Source organism: Schistocerca gregaria, chromosome 1 (genome assembly GCF_023897955.1).
Source record: "Schistocerca gregaria isolate iqSchGreg1 chromosome 1, iqSchGreg1.2, whole genome shotgun sequence".
NCBI classification, from domain to species: Eukaryota; Metazoa; Arthropoda; class Insecta; order Orthoptera; family Acrididae; genus Schistocerca; species Schistocerca gregaria.
The window spans coordinates 10,498,065-10,519,769 of NC_064920.1; the positions used below are offsets into that span (position 1 = coordinate 10,498,065).

Below are 21,705 nucleotides of genomic sequence, written 5' to 3' on the forward strand. Positions count from 1 at the left end.
GCCTTTAAACAAGATCTTATACAGGGATACAGACCACACTGAAACCATCAATGAGCTGTTGCACCAGTTCAACGATATAAAATTAATGTCAAGTATAGACTTAAGCTCAGGCTTTCACCAAGTACCCATGGCACCATACACTGCTTTTCTATACAATGGTCATTGGTATCAGTATTGTGTAGTCCTATCAGATTGAACTCATCGGTAGCGGAATTTATTAGACCTTTGGACCATGTGCTTGGGCAGGAACTTGTATCCAAATTAGTGATTTACGTAGATGACATTTTAGTAACTGGACAGGATTGAAATGAGCATGTTGAGCTTTTAAGACAGGTCTGTCAGAAACTTAGAAGAGGAGGAATGACAATAAAACTAGAAAAGTACAAATTTGCAGTACATGAGTTAAAATTTTTAGGACATGTCATAATAGATAAAGGAATTTTGGCAGATCCAGACAAAATTAAAGCTATTGCTGAGTTTCGTATACCCCGTAAGAGAAAACAACTGAAATCATTTTATGTGTTATGGGGATTCTACAGAAAATTTGTATGTAAACAAAGCTTAAATGCACCCTGTCTAAGCAACTTATTAAAGAAGGGCACTGTTTGGATGTGGAATAAAGATTGTCAAGAGGCTTTCAACAAAATAAAAAAAGAACTGAATAACCAGAACCTGCTACACAGACCAGATTTCAATTTACTTTTCTGTTTACATATTGACAGAAGTGATTATGGGTTAGGTGCTGAATTATTTTAAGAAAAAGAAGTCAATGGGGAGACAGTTCATTCTACACTTTTGTTTGCAAGCAGAATGTTATTGAAGCATGAAAAAAACTACACAGTCACAGAAAAAGAGTTATTAGCCATACAGTAGTCATTTTCAAAATTCAGGACCTATATACTTGGACATAAGGTAATAGTGTACTGCGATCATAAAGCCTTAAGCTAATTACAGAAATGCATTCTCTATCATGATAGGCTTACAAAATGGGCATTGCATTGACAACAATTCAACTTTAAAATTAAGTATATTAAAGGCACTGACAACATAGTTGCAGATGCTCTATCAAGGCTACAAATAGGAAGGGAAAAAGAAATTTTTGCACAATGAGATTTTCACTCTGCAGCGGAGTGTGCGCTGTTATGAAACTTCCTGGCAGATTAAAACTGTGTGCCAGATCGAGACTCGAACTCGGGACCCTTGCCTTTTGCAGACAAGTGCTCTACCAACTGAGCTACCCAAGCACATCTCACAACCCATCCTCACAGCTTCAATTCTGCCAGTACCTCACCTCCTACCTTCCAAACTTCACAGAAGCTCTTCTACGAACCTTTTCAAAAGAGCTTCTGTGAAGTTTGGAAGTTAGGAGGCGAGGTACTGGCAGAATTGAAGCTGTGAGGATGGGTTGTGAGACGTGCTTGGGTAGCTCAGTTGGTAGAGCACTTGTCTGCGAAAGGCAAAAGTCCCGAGTTCGAGTCTCGGTCTGGCACAAAGGTTTAATCTACCAGGAAGTTTCAAGAAATTTTTGGTCAGAATGAGAACAAACAGTTCAAAATTAGGTATATTAAAGGGGTCACAGATGAAAAACTTATTAGATCATTATGTCATAAAATCAGGAGGAACCAGAACTGTGATACAAATTGGAAATTAATAAAGAGCTGTTTAGGGAAAAAGAACTACGAAAAATTAGACAACTACTATTAGGTGTTTGAGGATACTCTATTTAGGAGAACTGATGAAGACTCACACAATTGGAAACTATACTGGCCTGAAGATGAAGCTGAGAGTTTAATTAGGTACACACATGACAGCTATGGTCATTGTGGCATTCAGAAATGTATGCAGAAATTACAAGAAAATATATACATCTACAATATGACCAACAAAGTTACAAAAGAATTGTTAACTTATGATAAGTGCCAATGAATCAAAGTAAGTAACAGAAAATGTCAAGGTGAAATGCAGAACATTACTTCTGCACAACCTCCAGACATAGTCGCTGTTGATTTCCATGGGGCCTCTTCCGAGGAGTAGGAGTGGCCACTGCTACATTTTTGTCACGGTGGATGTATTTTCAAAACTAATCAAGTTGTACCCTGTCAGAAAAGCCACAGCTAAAGAGATAGTTACAAAAGTTGAAAAAGATTATTTTTCAAACGTCAGGAAACCAAAAACAATCTTGTCAGATAACGGTTCACAGTTTTTGTCAGCTGAGAGGTATATGCGCAAGATTTCTCGCTTACGTCATACATATTGCAGTCATAAACATCCTACACTGTAAGACCCGGTACTAGACTTTGAAGGTGTCATGAACAGCTTGCAACATACTTCCACAGTATTTTCACCTTAGGAAATTATGTTTCATCTAAAACCAGACAACATTATCACTGAACTCGTAGAATTTCCACCGTGCACAAGGATGACTATGCTTGAACATGAAGCCATAGTCAAAGAGACCATGATAAAACATGGGGAGATGATAGCAAGATCAAAGCAACCAGGTTTAAAGTTGGAGATTATGTTTTATGAGAAATCAAAAATGTTAACTTCTGAAATAAAGAAATTCTTTGATGTCTACATGGGTCCATTCGAGATTGTGGAGAATCCATATCCTAATGCATACCGGTTGGTGCATCCTAAATCCAAAGTTCTCGGGCTAAGGAATATGGTTTCATTGAAATTTTATATACAAAATGGGAAAGACTATTCTGAGAAAGTTAATAGGTGACTCAACAAAAGTTTTTCAGTGGAAATCATGAAATGTGTATAAAGAATTGACTGATTTTATGGTACAGTTTTGTATCTCTGAAAATGTCTATTATTTCTTTTAAATGTATTTGCTGTATGAAGTGTTTGCAATGAATTTTCTTTGTGTAATATGCTCACCATGTTAGTTCTTGATATTTCTACATGTTTATGCAATTTGAATAATATTTGATAATGTGTGTAATTTTAACTTGTGCAACATTCTCACACCACACTCGTTGAGACATCATTTAAAATGTAAACCACTAATCAGCACTAAATCTGCCTCACAATAAGTAACAGTTTAAAAAAAAAAATATTTTAAAGGCAGAGTCTTAATTACTACACACCTAAGTTTTTGAAATGTCCAATTAAACAAGGGGGAGAATCGTTTTAAGTAAACAACTCAAATTACTGTATATTTATTTCTCAAACACATAGGCAGTAATATTTTTATAATTTTGATATATACATATCATCCTAATACTTTCATACAATCATGACTCCACCCTTGCACTTTTACTGTGAATATGAACACTTGTAAGAGACTGACTGTGGCTTTATATTTGAAAACAATTTAATTTTTTTGTTTTCCTTGGTGTTAGTGTTATAGTTTGCAATAAGACATTTTACACCCAGTATGTTAATGCACTTGTACTACAAGTTTACTGAATTAATTTTTTGTTATAGGATCCTTTTTGGGCCAGTCCAAATCTGTGTACTATTACTCAGACAGATCCTGTAAACTTCTTCCACCAGATAAACATTACCAGAAGGATAAATATGTATCCTAACCATGTACTTACGTACAAACATTATGTAACCAAAAGGCGATCTCTGTATTTTATTTTTAGATAACATGGCATTATTACCAATGAAGCAATATAAACAGCTAAGCTGTGGAAATGGAGTTGCTTCAGTACATACAGAAATCAAACCTATTAAGGGAGGTCAGCAAAGTGCAGATGCACAATGTGGGACATTACTGTGAGTAGTGAGTAAAGTGGTCAACAAAAGAAAGCAAAACAAACCAATAGTCAAAACTTACAGCTTTTTAATGGTTTAATGTGAAGTGCAATGGCATTTTGGACTCATCTAAGTGAAAATTGTAAATCATCTTTTGTGTTTCATTACCTTAAAATTAACAATTGTATGTTTTCCTTTAATTTGTGTAACACGATTTCGATGTTAAACCTAATGCCATGCCAACTTCTATGGAAAAAAGTTAGCAAAATTTAAAGAAAACAGCCCTAGTAAGAATTTTAATTTATTTAAAATGGATATTATTTGCAGTTCCATTATTCTGGTTTCAGAATTTTGTTCACATGTTCACAATTACAAAATTCTTGGGGCTCTATTGCAAACGAACTGACCAGTAGAGCCCATTTTGTTATATTATACACTAATTAAAGTTGTCTTGAAAAGCATTTACTTAGTATAATAGTAAGGTAGGTGTTGCGATCAATGCAAATTTAAAAATTTAGTATCAATGATTGATACAGAAATTGTAAGTTCTTTGTCAATATGACTGTGATCTTTAGTCAGCAACATAATTTCGGCCACTTGCGTTTAGGCCACGGTCGAGAGTAGTCTTTTTAAGTTCTGGCAATAAATGTGTGTTTCCTCTAAATGAAAAAACTGTGGAATCCTGCTACATGATTATGGTAGTCTGGTGTTAGTGAAACCCACACCTTTTTCATTCAGAGCAGCAAAGGAATCAATCATCGCCTAGACAACAAAGCCACATGGACAACAGATACTAACCAGCATCAAGATAAGTGACATCATGATCATCTCTGCAAAGAACTTTATATCCATTAGCCACACCTAACGGTGTCTTTATTGAAATAACTTTGCAGTTTAGTGGGGAGGGTCAATGACAAAATGGATGGAAGAGAAGGTGTTGGGGTTGTGAAGGACTAAGGACAGGGTGCACTGGGCCCACATCCAGGTCATAAAAATGAACGCGAACCAGACTAGAAGTCTGATGTTTTGGGAGGCTACAAAGGTCTCCCCTACACAGTCCATAAACAGGTTGGTATCGGAGGGTGCTAGACGAGTGCCCATGGCTGTGCCATGGATTTCTTTGTGTACCTTCCCTTCAATGGAGAAGTAATTTTGAGTTAGGATGAAGTTAGTCAGGTGTACAAGGAATGAGGTAGTGTGTTTGGAGTCTGAAGGACATTGGAAAATGCAGGGTCCGATAGCGGTAAGACAACGGGCATGAAGGGTGTTGGTGTACAGGGTAGTGGCATCAACTGTAACTAGTAGGCATCTAGTACATAAAGGGGTGGTGATGGTGGAGAATTAGTGAAAGAAGGGGTTGCTATCTTTGTTACGGGAGGCTACATTTCAAGCAATGAATTGGAGGTATTGGTCAATGCGGGCTGAAATTTTTTCAGTGGGAGCACAATAACCAGCTACAATGAGGCATCCAGGATTGTTGAGTGTGTTGATTTTGGGGAGGAGTGAGGAGAGAAATGGGTTGAGGGGAGAGGTTACGGGGAATGGCATAAGGATTTACGCCAGGACTGGGGGTTATGTTGGACTTCTGGGATAGGAGCTCTCTGGCAGAGTTTATAGGTGGGGGTGTTAGACACTGGCAGAGGCCTTCCACCAGGTAGTCACTACGATTCATAATGACAGTGGTGGAACCTTTATCTGTAGGTACAATGATAAGATCAGGATCTGTTTTGAGGCTGTGTATGACTGTCCTTCCTTCTCCTGTAAGGTTGGTGTTTTAAGGAAGAGTCCTGGGGAAGGATGGTAATGCCAAGTTGGAGATAAGGAATCCTTGGAAGGTGACCAGGAAGAAGTTAGTTGGGAGGGGGGGAGGATTGTGGTTGAATTGTGGTGTGAACTGGGTGAGGCATAGTTTAGTGTTGGGATTAGGTTGGCTTTAGTTGGAAGAATTGGTGGCAAAAAAGTGTTTGTACTGCAGGGATCAGGAGAAAAAGAGTAGGTACTAAGCATGGTTTCGGTGCTATGAGGGGTTGACGAGGAAGAACACTGTGGATGGGATACGGATTGGATAGTGGTGCCTCAAGGTGGTGATAGGATGTCGGCAGGCTGGATAACTCACGGAAGTGGTGCCTACTATTCTTGTATTCTATTATTCCCTTCAAGACTCTGATGTTCGATCTCCTCACTGCAAATATAACATTTACCTCATGATAATTCTTGCAGCCTATATGGTTTCCTACTTGGCTCATTTTTACATCTTTTAAATTTTTTTAGTCTGGTAAACTATCCACTCCCAAGCACTTTGGTGAGGATCTCAAATACTGATTTCATTAATTCAGTGTTAAGTTTGCTATTCAGGAAGATTTCCAACATTTCATACACAACACTGCTGTTTTAACTTCTTTTTGGTTTGTCACTGTAACTTAGGCTTCAATACTGCTTTCTTGGCTAATTGGTTGCATGGATTTTTCTCTTTTGTCAGTAGGCAATACCCAGTAATAAGTTTTCCACTCACAAACGGATGTTATTTCAAAGTTGAACTGTAGATTAATTCCACCTTTATACCATTATTCTAAAAATTTTAAACCTTCTCAAGCTTTGCTGACTATTTCTTCAGACAATTTTTGTCAAAGTATGTTCTCTGCTTCGATAACAAGTTTTGGGCTTGCCTTCTCCTCACAGTCATTCAGTCATTCTGCTGTTTACCACTTAGCATACACATACTTCTCTTCTCTGTGGAATTTTCAGTCTACTCATTCCACTACTGTGCCTTTCATAATTTCACAATTAGCTTTTTATACAGGTCTTCACAAGCAATCCATAGACATATCATCTACAAGACTAAGGCTTTTTCCTGCACTTGCTTATTTCAGTGAAACCTCGTCTGAAACAGAAATTGTTCTGAGTCATGTCCAGAGCTTTTCAGATTGTATGGGAATGTTCTAAATTTTTGACTGGTTGTTTCTCTCTGAGACAGAGGAGTGTCTTTATTTTGAAGGACGATGAATAAGGACAAAAACAACAATGTGCCCTTTGTACATTCTCGCAATATGGATACAAAGGTTTGTAATTTGTCCAATTATCACATGGTCTATTACTGATTTTGGATGACCAGGAGATTGTACTCATGTGTATTTGTGGATTGATTTATGTTCCTTCTATCCATTTTTGCTACTTTAAAAGGTTTTGTTGTCAGAGCTTATGTTTTGGGCTATCCTCTCTATAACACATAAAAGTTCAATATTTATTCATTGCACAGGCAATATTACAAACAGGATAAATTGCTACTCACCATATAGAGGAGATGTTGAGACTCATACAGGAGCAATAAAAATGATGCTATACGTTTGAACCTTCGGGCAAAAGGTCTCCTTCTAAAGCAAAACACACACACACACACACACACACACGACCAATGTCTCTGGTCACAGAGGCCTGACTCCGAGCAATTGTGCCTGATGGGAGAAGCAATCTGTGCATTGTAGGAATAAGGAGGAAGCTGGGGTGGGGAGGAAGACAGATAACAGGGTAGAGGTGGGGGAGCATGCTGGGATGTGGTGAGGACAGGATAAGGCTGCTACACATAGATGGGAGCTACGGGGAGGGGGCACGGGAGGGGGCAGGGGGAGAGAAGTAGAGGAAGGGAGAAGAGACTGGTGGGCGAGTTGGTCGAACAGAGGCCTGTGAAGTGCTGAAGTGGGAGCGAAGACCTACCTATCGAGGTAGGTGAAGGGCAGGGGCTAATAAAGGCTGAGGTAAGAGGGGGAGGGGTTATGGGAACCCGAGAGGAGGGAGAGTTCTCATCTGCACAGTTTAGAAAAGCCAGTGTTGGTAGAAAGGATTGAGATGGTGCAAGCTGTGAAACTGTTACTGATCTGAAGTACACTGTGTTGGGAAGCCTGTTTAGCAACTAGGTGGGCCAGCCGTCTTTCGGCCACCATTTGTCAGTGGCCATTTGTGCAGACAGACATCTTGTTCATTGTCATGCCCACAGAGAAAGCAGAATTGTTGCAAGTTAGTTTGTAGAGCACGTGACTGCTTTCACAGGTAGCACTGCCTTTGATGGGATAGGTGATGCTTGTGGCTGGACGGGAAAAGATGGTGGTGGGAGATGTATGGGACAGGTTTTGCAACTAGGCCTATTGTAGGAACATGAGCCATGAGGCAAGGGGTTCGTGGCAGGTGTGAACAAGGTTATTGTGTAGGTTTGGAGGGTAAGACTGTGGGAGGGAAACGATAGTGGGTAGGATATTTATCATTTCAGTGCACAATGAGAGGTAGTCAACATCCTGATGGAAAATGTGACTCATTTGCTTCGTTCCTGGGTGGTACCGAGTCTCAAGTGGGGTGCTCCTTTGTGGCCAAACAGTGGGAATGTGGGAGATGGTAAGTGACGTGTGAGAAGTCACACCACATCTGTCTCTGTACAAGCTTGAGAGGGAAATTTCAGTCTGTGAAGGCCTCAGAGAGACCCTCGGTATATTTTGAGACGGACTGTTCATCACTACAGATGAGATGGCCACAGCTGTCTACACTGTATGGAAAGGACTTCTGGATATGGAATTGAAGGCAGCTGTCGAAGTGGAGGTATTGATGGTGGTTAGTAGGCTGATATGAATGGAGATACTGAAGCAGCCATATCTGGGGTGGAGGTCAACATCAAAGAAGGTGGTGTGTCAAGTTGACGAGGACCAGGTTTGCATTGTGCCTGTCTGCAGCTCAACATTTCATCTATATGGTGAGTAGCAATCTATCCATTTCATAATACTGTCACTAGTCCATCCTGGATTTTCCACTGTTTTATTCTTTGTCAGTACATTCATTAGGTCTTTCAGTAATCTTTGTTCTGTCAATTTTTTTTTCTTAACACTGTCATACTTATTCTTTTTCTTCAGCCTTCTGGCATCGTCATTTGCAGCATCCCACATTGAAAATTATAGCTTGGCAGCTTTCAACTATCTTTGTACCTCTTCTGTAGTCATTTCTAATCAAACCAAACTTCACTTTGGCCGTGTGCTCCCTGTTTACACCAGAGTACATATGCACATACCCTTGCTTGTCTCCTGTTTGTTTACTCACTGACAAAGTCACACTATAACGTATTACGGTATCAGTGCTTGTTGCACTGGGGTTGGAATAATATAATTTTCAATTATATTCAACAGGAGCCTTGGGTGATACTTTATTGAAAATGACATTCTTCCAAACTACAATAACCACACATGATTACCAGTTTGAGTTGTCAATAGCAATCATATTCAGATCATATTACTGTCATCGCAATACACTAACAGATTACTATAAAGACGTGCATATCAAAAGTGAACTGACACTGTGAGCCAAAACCGGTAACTAAGTGAGAATAATTTTTTTTTTTTAAACATTAAAGTGATTCATCTTCATAATTACATAAATTATTGTTCTATGCCAATTATACTTGTAATAAGCCAAATCACACAAAAATTATCATTCAGATACAGACTTTTTCACAGAGCACAAATGCTACTCCCCTTTTCACATTGTCTCAGTTCATTATAGGCCAATGTGCTTAGATATCAGTCACGCTTTTTATGTGGAGGTCTGCACATGAAGAGAACATTGAAACCGAAGTTAAAAATTCTTGTCAAATCTCAGTTTACTACGAAAAGAGCACCGACATATGCGTGCTGCGAGTTTTACCCAGTAGTTCACTTTTTACATGTAGATTAAAATTAATTAGTCACTTAAGTGCATTCCACTTATTCCAATATGTTTTCAACAGAAACTAGAACTATTTTCTTTTATGGTGGAACACTTCCCACTTTTGCATCACCACTCCTTTCAACAAGAAGTCCATAAACTATGGCAAATGCAGAACGTAATCTTATGAAGAAAAATACTTACGTCACATAATGTGTCATGCAATCGCAGAAGAGAATCAACATCTGAAACTCTGGAGCATTACACTTTGTATTAACTGTGAGGAGGTCCAGGAAAGACTTCAAGCCACAGTTAGGACCTAAACTGCAAATGAACTGCCAAAGGCTGAATAAAATCTTATCCTGATAGCACAAACCTGAAATAATAAGAAAATTTATTAAGTTACATTAGTTAAATACAACTCAATATGAAGAACTATGGAAACTACAGGGTAAGGTGGCCAAACCTTTATGGCTGATGGGGGTATGAGAAGGAGTGGATAAAAAAATTATGACAAAAATAAGCCCAATAAATGAGACAGTAATAATTGCTTACATTTAATGCTAAATCCCTTAACCATACAGTAAAGTTAGTGTGACTCACTCAGCACAATTAGTCATACCATCCTGCGCCTTTCAGAACAAGATTGAAAGTGTCACATATGTCTACTAATCCAAAGGCAGAGAGATCATATTGTGTTGTGATTTTAACAAATTTTGCAAATATTTCAAGCACAGTGAGTGATTTCATAAGACACTTGGCAACTTTCACCATTCTTAACATAGTAAGGGATCGAACTAGAACAACCTGCAACTGAAGCAGTTCTACTCCTTGACCCAGAGTATCACCCACTTGTTAATGTGCAGAACTGGTTCAGTGGACATACTGACTATCAGAATATCCTATCATGGCTTAGAGGACAAACAAAGGGCTAGTCGTCATTTTCTTCCACCAACAGAAAGCGAATCGAAGACCCTAGTAGTATCAACATGTATAAAAATATACTGCTTGCAATGAGGATGGTGTTATTAATAAAACTTAACTATTCATAAACACATTGTATGCCAATATTGCCTTCCCAGCAAAGTTAGTCAAAATACAGGTTGTACATAAAGTCCAGGAACACTTAACTGTTTACTGCACAAGAACCAAACATTGTACAGATATTATACAAATGTCATTTTGAAGAGAAACCCTGAAAGTTTTTTTTCACGTATACCACGACAGCATAGTTTGGCAATCTGCTGATACGTTAGTCACAAGCGTGGCAAGTTCAGGTGCGGAGCGAGCTTTCTGTGTGTTGGAGTTCAACAAAAACAAGTGTGCTACAACTGTTCAATGGACGTTTAGAACAAAGTATGGTAAGAAGCCATCAACAAGGAACACTGATTACCACTGGCACAACAAATTTGTTACGACGGGTTGCTTGTGCCCAGCAAAGGCCTCAGTGTGAGTGAAGTGAATGTGGAGCACATACAAGAGACATTCATAAGGAGACCAAAGAAATGGATGCGGCGTGCATTCCATGAACTCAAAATTGCTCCAATGACAGTGTGGAAAGTCCTGCAACAGAAGCTGTCTATTATACCACGACGTCATTGAGTTGATTTGTAAGGTGCCACATATACTGTCTGTATATGTATTTGTGTATGTCATCATTGTCGTCTCTTCTTTCCCTTGTCGATATCAGAGCATGAGAAATCTTTATGTTTGTGTTCACCTATGTTTGTGTTTGTTGACAACGCACAACTACATGGCCACAGTACCACCTGATTCCAGGATTGCTAACTTAATATAGAATAAAGATATAGTATAAAGATAGTGGGTTTCGATGCAACGTTATTTGAGTGTGATTTTATTCTTCACTTAATCTTTGAGACTATAAGAACCAGCTACTCTTAATCAGGCCCAAAACTCGGCTTGTAATGAGAGCACTTATGACCAATCTGTCACAATATTAATAATACGTAAGGCTCTACACCACTTTAAGAAAATATCACTGTTCATGAAATAACAAAATATACAAATAAACTTCTTTATGTCTTTCCTTCATTCAATCAAATGCTTTCAAATATTTAATTCGCATCCACAAATCATTCACACCTCGATGTAGTGTGTAAAAGTGTGCATGAAAGATAGTTTCTGCTGATAAACACGTATCAGCTAGGCTACTTCGATCAACAGGATTTGTATTGGATTTTGAAATTGATCTTTCTATCCAAACTTGCGTCCTCCACAATGACCCATCAACAGTGGGATAACCATCAAATACTCTACCCTTTCGCAATAATTAAGAATTCGTGTAAATTGTATTCTCACAAGTTTAAAGCAAACCGTCAGCCTCACGAAATCAGTCTCGATACCGCGACACACTCGCAATGCTTACTAGCCTGTCACGAAATTGACCTGCATACATCTACAATCAATTCCAAGTTTGCCTCTCGCGATTGTGGGCAATTGAACTAAGTCACATTAATTATTTCTTGAATCGTAATCACTGATCCTGACACAGGCCATTCATAAAGGCACAATTAACACTTTCTCCCCCCCCCCCCCCCCCATGAGTAAAAGAATGACGTCACGTCATCTACACAGTTATTAAAATATTATTCCAAATGGCCTCAAGCATTTATCGTCATTATATTTTAATGGTAATCACAAAAAATATGATTTATTATCGGAAAATAAAACATAACAGATCACAAATCGCACGTAATTAAATGACAGCTATGCAGACCGTCGGGACTTAATCACGGAAAACTACATAAAGAAATGACTGAAATCTAATTTTTCCCTACCAACTGACAGATACAAATAAGATATTCAAGACCTCATAGATCAATCCCGGTCTGTAATGTTATACGGCCCCCTGGACTGTGATGTCTTGAAGAGGGTTCCAGACAGAACAGACCTATCTGTTGTGTATTTTGATAGGATGGTGTACTTGTCCTTGTGATTTCCCTCACACGCTGATTCAGACAATAAGTAAGTGCACATATGTTACAACAATTTTATGATTAACGAGTGGGCCTATACAAAACACCCTTAAATAAATTCCAAATCTGTCTATTGGGTTGTATCAGAAACATTTCCAAATATCATCACACAATACATTCTCTTGTACAAAGTTCTCCAACCTAGACATCGTCTTCCTCTCCCAGTGCCAATTTCAAATCAGTCACTCTTGCCGTCCGGTTACATGACAATTTGGATCTCAATATTGTCTTTGCTGTTGTACAGTGTATTGCAAATTCATCTCTGATGAAAGCAGTTATGTTGCTCACATTGCAGCTGGATTAGCAATATTAAAGTACACAAACTTCCTTGTATTAATTGTGAGAATCAATGACATTTATGACAAAACAATGCCTTCATTAAATTTTGAAGTAGTGTACACGTAATGGTTGACTTATGACATTATATTGTTTGTCACAAGTTGGTATGCATGAACTTTATCTGTTTCGTCGTGCGAAGAGTGTGCTTTGAAGGACCGATCAGCTGTCGATTATCTGTTTCGTCGTGCGAAGAGTGTGGTTTGAAGGACCGATCAGCTGTCGATTGTTTACTGTTGCTGACTATTCCCCACGAAACTACTGGATGGAAATCTTCTGTGCTTCATGATGTAATCAACTCTTGGCGTTAATGTGAGTACCTTTCGAACTATCACTGACTTCCATTATGTTTTCGTTCAGTTAGCTCCGGTACTTTAGTTAATTTGAATTTCTCTCAATACAGTACATTGCTAAAACTTCTATGACTTCTGCAATACGGTTAGGTTATTCATTTTCTGTTACAATGGTTTAATTGCATTAACTGTTCACTAACAGTTGATAGGTAGATAGTGGATGTAATACACTTCGATTAAACCCCTTTTCAGACCTGTAACACTCTTCAATTTATCTCATTTGGCGAGGTCTATAATTTCTTACATGAAGATAACAATTTCTTTCAATATTTCCTTGTGTCTTCATTTCACATCATTCTTCAATTATTTCTGGTCATTAACCAACATAAAATTATAGTAAAATGCTTTTTAATACAATACCGTAGGCTTTCTTGCTAAGTTTCAGTATTTACATTTTTACATATTTCATTGTTTCTTGCTTTTCAAATTAGTACAAACAGGTATTTATTAACAAGTATTTTTACTTTGTTTTTGCGTAATATTATGTAAAAAGTTCATTTATTCTCATTAGATATTTTGTTAGTACATAGAGTAGTAATTGTCTTTAGACGGTTGTCTTGGTCTGCTTCCTGTTATTATTCCAGTACTTTATACATGCTATTCCACTTCTATTCCATGTTACTACATCATTTGATTGGGGTGCATCAATTTCCTTTTGTGATTACTTTTCAGCTCAAGTGGTAACAGTGTACTTTCTGTTTTGCTTTACATACTTATCTATAACACTACAAAATTAATAATTCTTCAAACAATTACTAAATAAAATCTTCTTACAGCTAACATAACCTTTCTTGGTATAACATATATACACGGAAGTCCAATAAATCTTCTTCTTACATCTTAACACTACTTTTGAATCATTTTGTTTAAGACTATTTACATACATACATACATGAGGATATGCAGTATTGTCTTTTTGCCATTAATTAGGAACCATATATATATATATATAAAATAGAAAGAAACTTCCACATGGGAAAAATATATTAAAAACAAAGATTCCAAGACTTACCAAGCGGGAAAGCTCCAGCAGACAGGCACAATGAACAAAACACACACACAGAATTACTAGCTTTCGCAACCGATGGTTGCTTCTTCAGGAAGGAGAGGGAAAGATGAAAGGATGTGGGTTTTAAGGGAGAGGGTAAGGAGTCATTCCAATCCCGGGAGCGGAAAGACTTCCCTTAGGGGAAAAAAAAGACAGGTGTACACTCGCGCACACACACACACACACACACACACACACACACACATATCCATCTGCACATACACAGACACAAGCAGACATATTTAAAGGCAAAGAGTAAGGGCAGAGATGTCAGTCGAGGCGGAAGTACAGAGGCAAAGAAGTTGTTGAAAGACAGGTGAGGTATGAGCGGCGGCATCTTGCAATTAGCGGAGGTTGAGGCCTGGCGGATATCGAGAAGAGAGGATATACTGAAGGGCGAGTTCCCATCTCCGGAGTTCGGATAGGTTGGTGTTGGTGGGAAGTATCCAGATAACTCGGACGGTGTAACACTATGCCTAGATGTGCTGGCCGTGCATCAAGGCATGTTTAGCCACAGGGTGATCCTCATTACCAATAAACACTGTCTGCCTGTGTCCATTCATGCGAATAGACAGTTTGTTGCTGGTCATTCCCACATAGAAAGCGTCACAGTGCAGGCAGGTCAGTTGGTAAATCACGTGGGTGCTTTCACACGTGGCTCTCCCTTTGATCGTGTACACCTTCCGGGTTACAGGACTGGAGTAGGAGGTGGTGGGAGGGTGCATAGGACAGGTTTTACACCGGGGGCGGTTGCAAGGGTAGAAGCCAGAGGGTAGGGAAGGTGCTTTGGGGACTTCATAGGGATGAACCAAGAGGTTACGAAGGTTAAGTGGACGGCGGAAAGACACTCTTGGTGGAGTGGGGAGGATTTCATGAAGGATGGATTTCATTTCGGGGCAGGATTTTAGGAAGTCGTATCCCTGCTGGAGAGCCACATTAAAGGTCTGATCCAGTCCCGAGAAGTATTCTGTCACAAGTGGGGCACATTTGGGGTTCTTCTGTGAGAGGTTCTGGGTTTGAGGGGATGAGGAAGTGGCTCTGGTTATCTGCTTCTGTACCAGGTTGGGAGGGTAGTTGCGGGATGCGAAAGCTGTTTCCAGGTATCAAACGGTCCCTTCCCTAGAGCCTAGGCCTTCGTGGCAAACGAATCTGCTCCAGTCCTGAATCCCTCGACCATTACACCAACAACCTGAAAACAGCTTTCGCGTCCCGCAACTACCCTCCCAACCTGGTACAGAAGCAGATAACCAGAGCCACTTCCTCATCCCCTCAAACCCAGAACCTCTCACAGAAGAACCCCAAAAGTGCCCCACTTGTGACAGAATACTTCTCGGGACTGGATCAGACCTTTAATGTGGCTCTCCAGCAGGGATACGACTTCCTAAAATCCTGCCCCGATATGAAATCCATCCTTCATGAAATCCTCCCCACTCCACCAAGAGTGTCTTTCCGCCGTCCACTTAAACTTCGTAACCTCTTGGTTCATCCCTATTAAGTCCCCAAAGCACCTTCCCTACCCTCTGGCTCCTACCCTTGCAACCGCCCCCGGTGTAAAACCTGTCCTATGCACCCTCCCACCACCACCTACTCCAGTCCTGTAACCCGGAAGGTGTACACGATCAAAGGGAGAGCCACGTGTGAAAGCACCCACGTGATTTACCAACTGACCTGCCTGCACTGTGACGCTTTCTATGTGGGAATGACCAGCAACAAACTGTCTATTCGCATGAATGGACACAGGCAGACAGTGTTTGTTGGTAATGAGGATCACCCTGTGGCTAAACATGCCTTGATGCACGGCCAGCACATCTAGGCACAGTGTTACACCGTCCGAGTTATCTGGATACTTCCCACCAACACCAACCTATCCGAACTCCGGAGATAGGAACTCGCCCTTCAGTATATCCTCTCTTCTCGATATCCGCCAGGCCTCAACCTCCGCTAATTGCAAGATGCCGCCGCTCATACCTCACCTGTCTTTCAACAACTTCTTTGCCTCTGTACTTCCGCCTCGACTGACATCTCTGCCCTTACTCTTTGCCTTTAAATATGTCTGCTTGTGTCTGTGTATGTGCAGATGGATATGTGTGTGTGTGTGTGTGTGTGTGTGTGTGTGTGTGTGTGTGTGTGTGTGTGTGTGCGCGCGAGTGTACACCGGTCTTTTTTTCCCCCTAAGGGAAGTCTTTCCGCTCCCGGGATTGGAATGACTCCTTACCCTCTCCCTTAAAACCCACATCCTTTCGTCTTTCCCTCTCCTTCCTGAAGAAGCAACCATCGGTTGCAAAAGCTAGTAATTCTGTGTGTGTGTTTTGTTCACTGTGCCTGTCTGCCGGCACTTTCCCGCTTGGTAAGTCTTGGAATCTTTGTTTTTAATATATTTTTCCCATGTGGAAGTTTCTTTCTATTTTATTTACATCATCATTAATTTGAACCCAACAATTACGTTTGTTATTGTCTCTGTTGCATTTCGAAATCTTCTCTATCGTCTTACTTTCTCTTTTCGTTTCTACAAGTAGTTTCACTTTGTATTCATCTTCCCTTTTTCCGTAATCTACCATACATTTTATCCTGCCTAATTATACTCAATAATACGTAATACAACAAGGAAGTTTGTGTACTTTAATATTGCTAATCCAGCTGCAATGTGAGCAACATAACTGCTTTCATCAGAGATGAATTTGCAATACACTGTACAACAGCAAAATTTTCAACGCTTTCAACCTAACCGCTGCTATAAAATCCACTGTTCCAAGTTTACAAACATTTCGTGTAAACTCGTGAATACTATTTCACAGCTTCAGTTCCTTTCATCCATTACACAACCATCTCAGTTATTTCCAACAACTTTCGTTTTATTTCCATTCCCGTTTTTCCCACATAACCGATCATTTCTTAGCAGCTTCCCACAGGTTTACATGTTATTATTTCTTCATCAAACAATTGTTAGCCTCATTCTCATAACCTGCCAGTACATAACCAGTCCTTTGAATACATTTACATACACATTTTTCGAGATTTTATTCGAAAAAATTTTACGAATTTTATTTTTTCGGAAATTATTCTTTCGAAACTTTTTTCGAAAATTTTTTTTCGCAATTTTCTTGAATTTCCCCACCCTTTAACGTGATCTGGAGACAACATAACTACCCAACCTTTGCACCCATTGTTGTTCACCAACCTAAGTTCAGCACAGGATCAACATAGCTCATCTCAAACCAACACTTTTTCGACTTTTTTCACACCTTTATCTCTCCCTATATAAATTTCTATTTACTTTCACTTTAACCTCATATTACCCTTTCCACCTTCTAATACCATGTCAACCTCAAAACATCCCTACAACGACCGCATTAAATTTTATTTACATTCCCTCCGCAAACATGCCTTCACCCTAGCCAGATTACGCTCCCATATGTTATTTACTCAGGCTTGTCTGACATTTGGCATTACTCCCAAAGGCCTCACACTTAAAGTTCCCATCTCTGGCTGCAATCCTTCTTTCCATCAGTCCTTATACCAGTTCCAAACAGCACAATTCATAGCCCTCACCTGCCTAATCCTTCACCTATACATCGACTCGGCCAATGAACACACCCGTCAACTCCTATCCCAAATCAAAGTCCTCAATCTTTCCTCTCCCACATCCACACCGGCTGTACATAGCATCCTCCTACAAGCCAACCGCAAATTAGAACAACATGCCACCCTCCACCTCAAAAAACTATCCAATCTCCTGGTTTCCCACCTCCGGAAAGGCAACTCACTCACCCTCCACAACCTTTCCAACAAACTTCAACCTCCTCTCATTGCACACAGACCCAGTCTCTCCCATCTACTCAATCTCCCACTTCCAGCTCCACTCCCCCCAACACCTCAAAATTCTAGTCAACACAATCTGGAACCACAACACCCCAATTCAGTAGTTAACCTTTCCTCCAAACCCCTCTCCCAATCCGAAACCTCTGTCCTATCCAAAGGCCTCACCTTCAGCCCCACTCCCAGGTTCAACCAAACTGCCCTTGTCAGAGATTTACTGTCCTACACTCGTAGTCTCTGCTGGAAATATCACTTTGCCACGAAGAAAAATAATCCTGATCCCACTCCTAATGATCCAACTCCCCAGGACACTATCCAAATTGAACCCTGCCTGCAACAGTTCCGTCCTCCATCACAGCGGGACCCACCTCCCCTTCCTCAAAATCACCCTCTCCAAACCTTCCAGGAATTTCTCACTTTCAGCCTTGCCTCTCAATCTTTCTTGAAAAACCTTAATCCTACTCCAAACATCACCACAGCCGAAGCCCAGGCTATCCGTGATCTGAAAGCTGACCGATCCATCATCATTCTTCCGGCTGACAAGGGTTCCACGACCGTGGTACTTGATCGTCGGGAGTATGTGGCTGACGGACTGCGTCAGCTTTCAGACAACTCAACATACGAAGTTTGCCAAGGTAATCAAATTCCTGATGTCCAGGCGGAGCTTCAAGGAATCCTCAGAACCTTAGGCCCCCTACAAAACCTTTCACCTGACTCCATCAAACTCCTGACCCCACCGACACCTCGCACTCCTACCTTTTACCTACTTCCTAAAATTCACAAACCCAAACATCCTGGCCGCCCCATTGTAGCTGGTTACCAAGCCCCCACAGAACGTATCTCTGCCTACGTAGATCAACACCTTCATCCCATTACATGCAGTCTCCTATCCTTCATCAAAGACACCAACCACTTTCTCGAACGCCTGGAATCCTAACCCAGTCTGTTACCCCCGGAAACCATCCTTGTAACCATTGATACCACTTCCCTATACACGAATATCCCGCAAGTCCAGGGCCTCCCTGCAATGGAGCACTTCCTTTCATGCCGATCACCTGCCACCCTACCTAAAACCTCTTTCCTCGTCACCTTAGCCAGCTTCATCCTGACCCACAACTTATTCACTTTTGAAGGCCAGACATACCAACAATTAAAGGGAACAGCCATGGGTACCAGGATGGCCCCCTCGTATGCCAACCTATTTATGGGTCGCTTAGAGGAAGCCTTCTTGGTTACCCAAGCCTGCCAACCCAAAGTTTGGTACAGATTTATTGATGACATCTTCATGATCTGGACTCACAGTGAAGAACAACTCCAGAATTTTCTCTCCAACTTCAACTCCTTTGGTTCCATCAGATTCACCTGGTCCTACTCCAAATCCCATGCCACTTTCCTAGACGTTGACCTCCATCTGCCCAATGGCCAGCTTCACACATCCGTCCACATCAAACCCACCAACAAGCAACAGTACCTCCATTATGACAGTTGCCACCCATTCCATATCAAACGGTCCCTTCCCTACAGCCTAGGCCTTCATGGCAAACGAATCTGCTCCAGTCCTGAATCCCTCGACCATTACACCAACAACCTGAAAACAGCTTTCGCGTCCCGCAACTACCCTCCCAACCTGGTACAGAAGCAGATAACCAGAGCCACTTCCTCATCCCCTCAAACCCAGAACCTCTCACAGAAGAACCCCAAAAGTGCCCCACTTGTGACTGGATACTTCCCGGGACTGGATCAGACCTTTAATGTGGCTCTCCAGCAGGGATACGACTTCCTAAAATCCTGCCCCGAAATGAGATCCATCCTTCATGAAATCCTCCCCACTCCACCAAGAGTGTCTTTCCGCCGTCCACCTAACCTTCGTAACCTCTTGGTTCATCCCTATGAAGTCCCCAAAGCACCTTCCCTACCCTCTGGCTCCTACCCTTGCAACCGCCCCCGGTGTAAAACCTGTCCTATGCACCTTCCCACACCACCTACTCCAGTCCTGTAACCCGGAAGGTGTACACGATCAAAGGGAGAGCCACGTGTGAAAGCACCCACGTGATTTACCAACTGACCTGCCTGCACTGTGACGCTTTCTATGTGAGAATGACCAGCAACAAACTGTCCATTCACATGAATGGACACAGGCAGACAGTGTTTGTTGGTAATGAGGATCACCCTGTGGCTAAACATGCCTTGATGCACGGCCAGCACATCTTGGCACAGTGTTACACCGTCCGAGTTAGTGTTTCACCGTCCAAGTTATCTGGATACTTCCCACCAACACCAACCTATCCGAACTCCGGAGATGGGACCTCGCCCTTCAGTATATCCTCTCTTCTCGATATCCGCCAGGCCTCAACCTCCGCTAATTTCAAGTTGCCGCCGCTCATACCTCACCTGTCTTTCAACAACTTCTTTGCCTCTGTACTTCCGCCTCGACTGACATCTCTGCCCTTACTCTTTGCCTTTAAATATGTCTGCTTGTGTCTGTGTATGTGCGGATGGATGTGTGTGTGTGTGTGTGTGTGTGTGTGTGTGTGTGTGTGTGTGTGTGTGTGTGTGTGTGTGTGTGTGTGTGCGCGCGCGCGCGCGCGCGCGCGCGAGTGTACACCTGTCTTTTTTCCCCCTAAGGGAAGTCTTTCCGCTCCCGGGATTGGAATGACTCCTTACCCTCTCCCTTAAAACCCACATCCTTTTGTCTTTCCCTTTCCTTCCTGAAGAAGCAACCATCGGTTGCGAAAGCTAGTAATTCTGTGTGTGTGTTTTGTTCATTGTGCCTGTCTGCCGGCGCTTTCCCGCTTGGTAAGTCTTGGAATCTTTGTTTTATATATATATATGCTACGTACTAATCATCTCATTTACACATATACATAAAATAGATTCTTTTTTCATAATTTCTTCTCTTACAAAATTGAACAGTCATTCTGTTTCATTGTCCATTTATTTCATAGTTCATAAAATCATAATAATCTTTTATTCAGCATCTTCCTTTCTTCTTCCACTGATATTGTACTTGCATATTACAGTTGACATGTGGTCCAATTCTACTAACAGTGGCCTATTGGTTTACTCTGTATTTCTCAAATCTATATCTCTTTCATCATTGATAATATTTCTTAATGTCTATGTGCGGGAGCAAGCCCGTAATCATGTCAGTGTCGCAATCTGCTAGGATGTAGCTCCCTTCATGTGGTAATATAATTATCCTATAGCGACCTGTTTACAAATATTGCCACTTTCTATTCAATCTCTTTCTAGTTGATGCTTTCGGGTGATTTCTCAATAAAACTTCTTCTCCTACATCATATGTGACTACTTTCTTCACAGTTTTATCAAATGTAGCCTTTCTCAATTATGCTTGGTACTTCAGGTTTTCATAAAACTTTTTCAAAATTTCTTCTCTCTTGATATTCTTTCCTTCCACTTGAGGTAATACTTTCAACCATTCCAGCAAGCTACTTTCACCAAATACTATTTGGTTGTGTGAATAGCCTGTCGACAAGTGAGGTAAGTCATTATACACCTTTTCAAATTCGTAAATCCAGTTGCTCCACTCATAATGTTGATTCGGTATGTATGTACGTAGGAATCAATTTAGCTTTCGCAATATTCTTTCAACAGGATTCCCATAGGGGTAAAATCGTGAGATGTAAATATGTTTGATTCCTTGTTTTTTTCATAGTACCTCTCCATACTTTACTTGTATAATATGCAGTGTTACCTGTCAAAATCATCGTAGGTTTACCAAGCCCGGTTATATAATTGTTAATAAATT

The 21,705-nt window shown here is 40.7% G+C and overlaps 1 protein-coding gene across 1 annotated transcript in view; it reads right to left on the bottom strand.

Moving 5' to 3' along the window:
* Window positions 1-21,705, bottom strand: part of LOC126323250 (ubiquitin-protein ligase E3B) — a 280,679-nt gene that overhangs the window by 162,282 nt on the left and 96,692 nt on the right. The window contains exon 7 of the mRNA XM_049994667.1: window positions 9,592-9,763. Within this exon, the coding sequence (XP_049850624.1) occupies window positions 9,592-9,763 (172 nt within the window). The remainder of the gene's footprint in view (window positions 1-9,591; window positions 9,764-21,705) is intronic.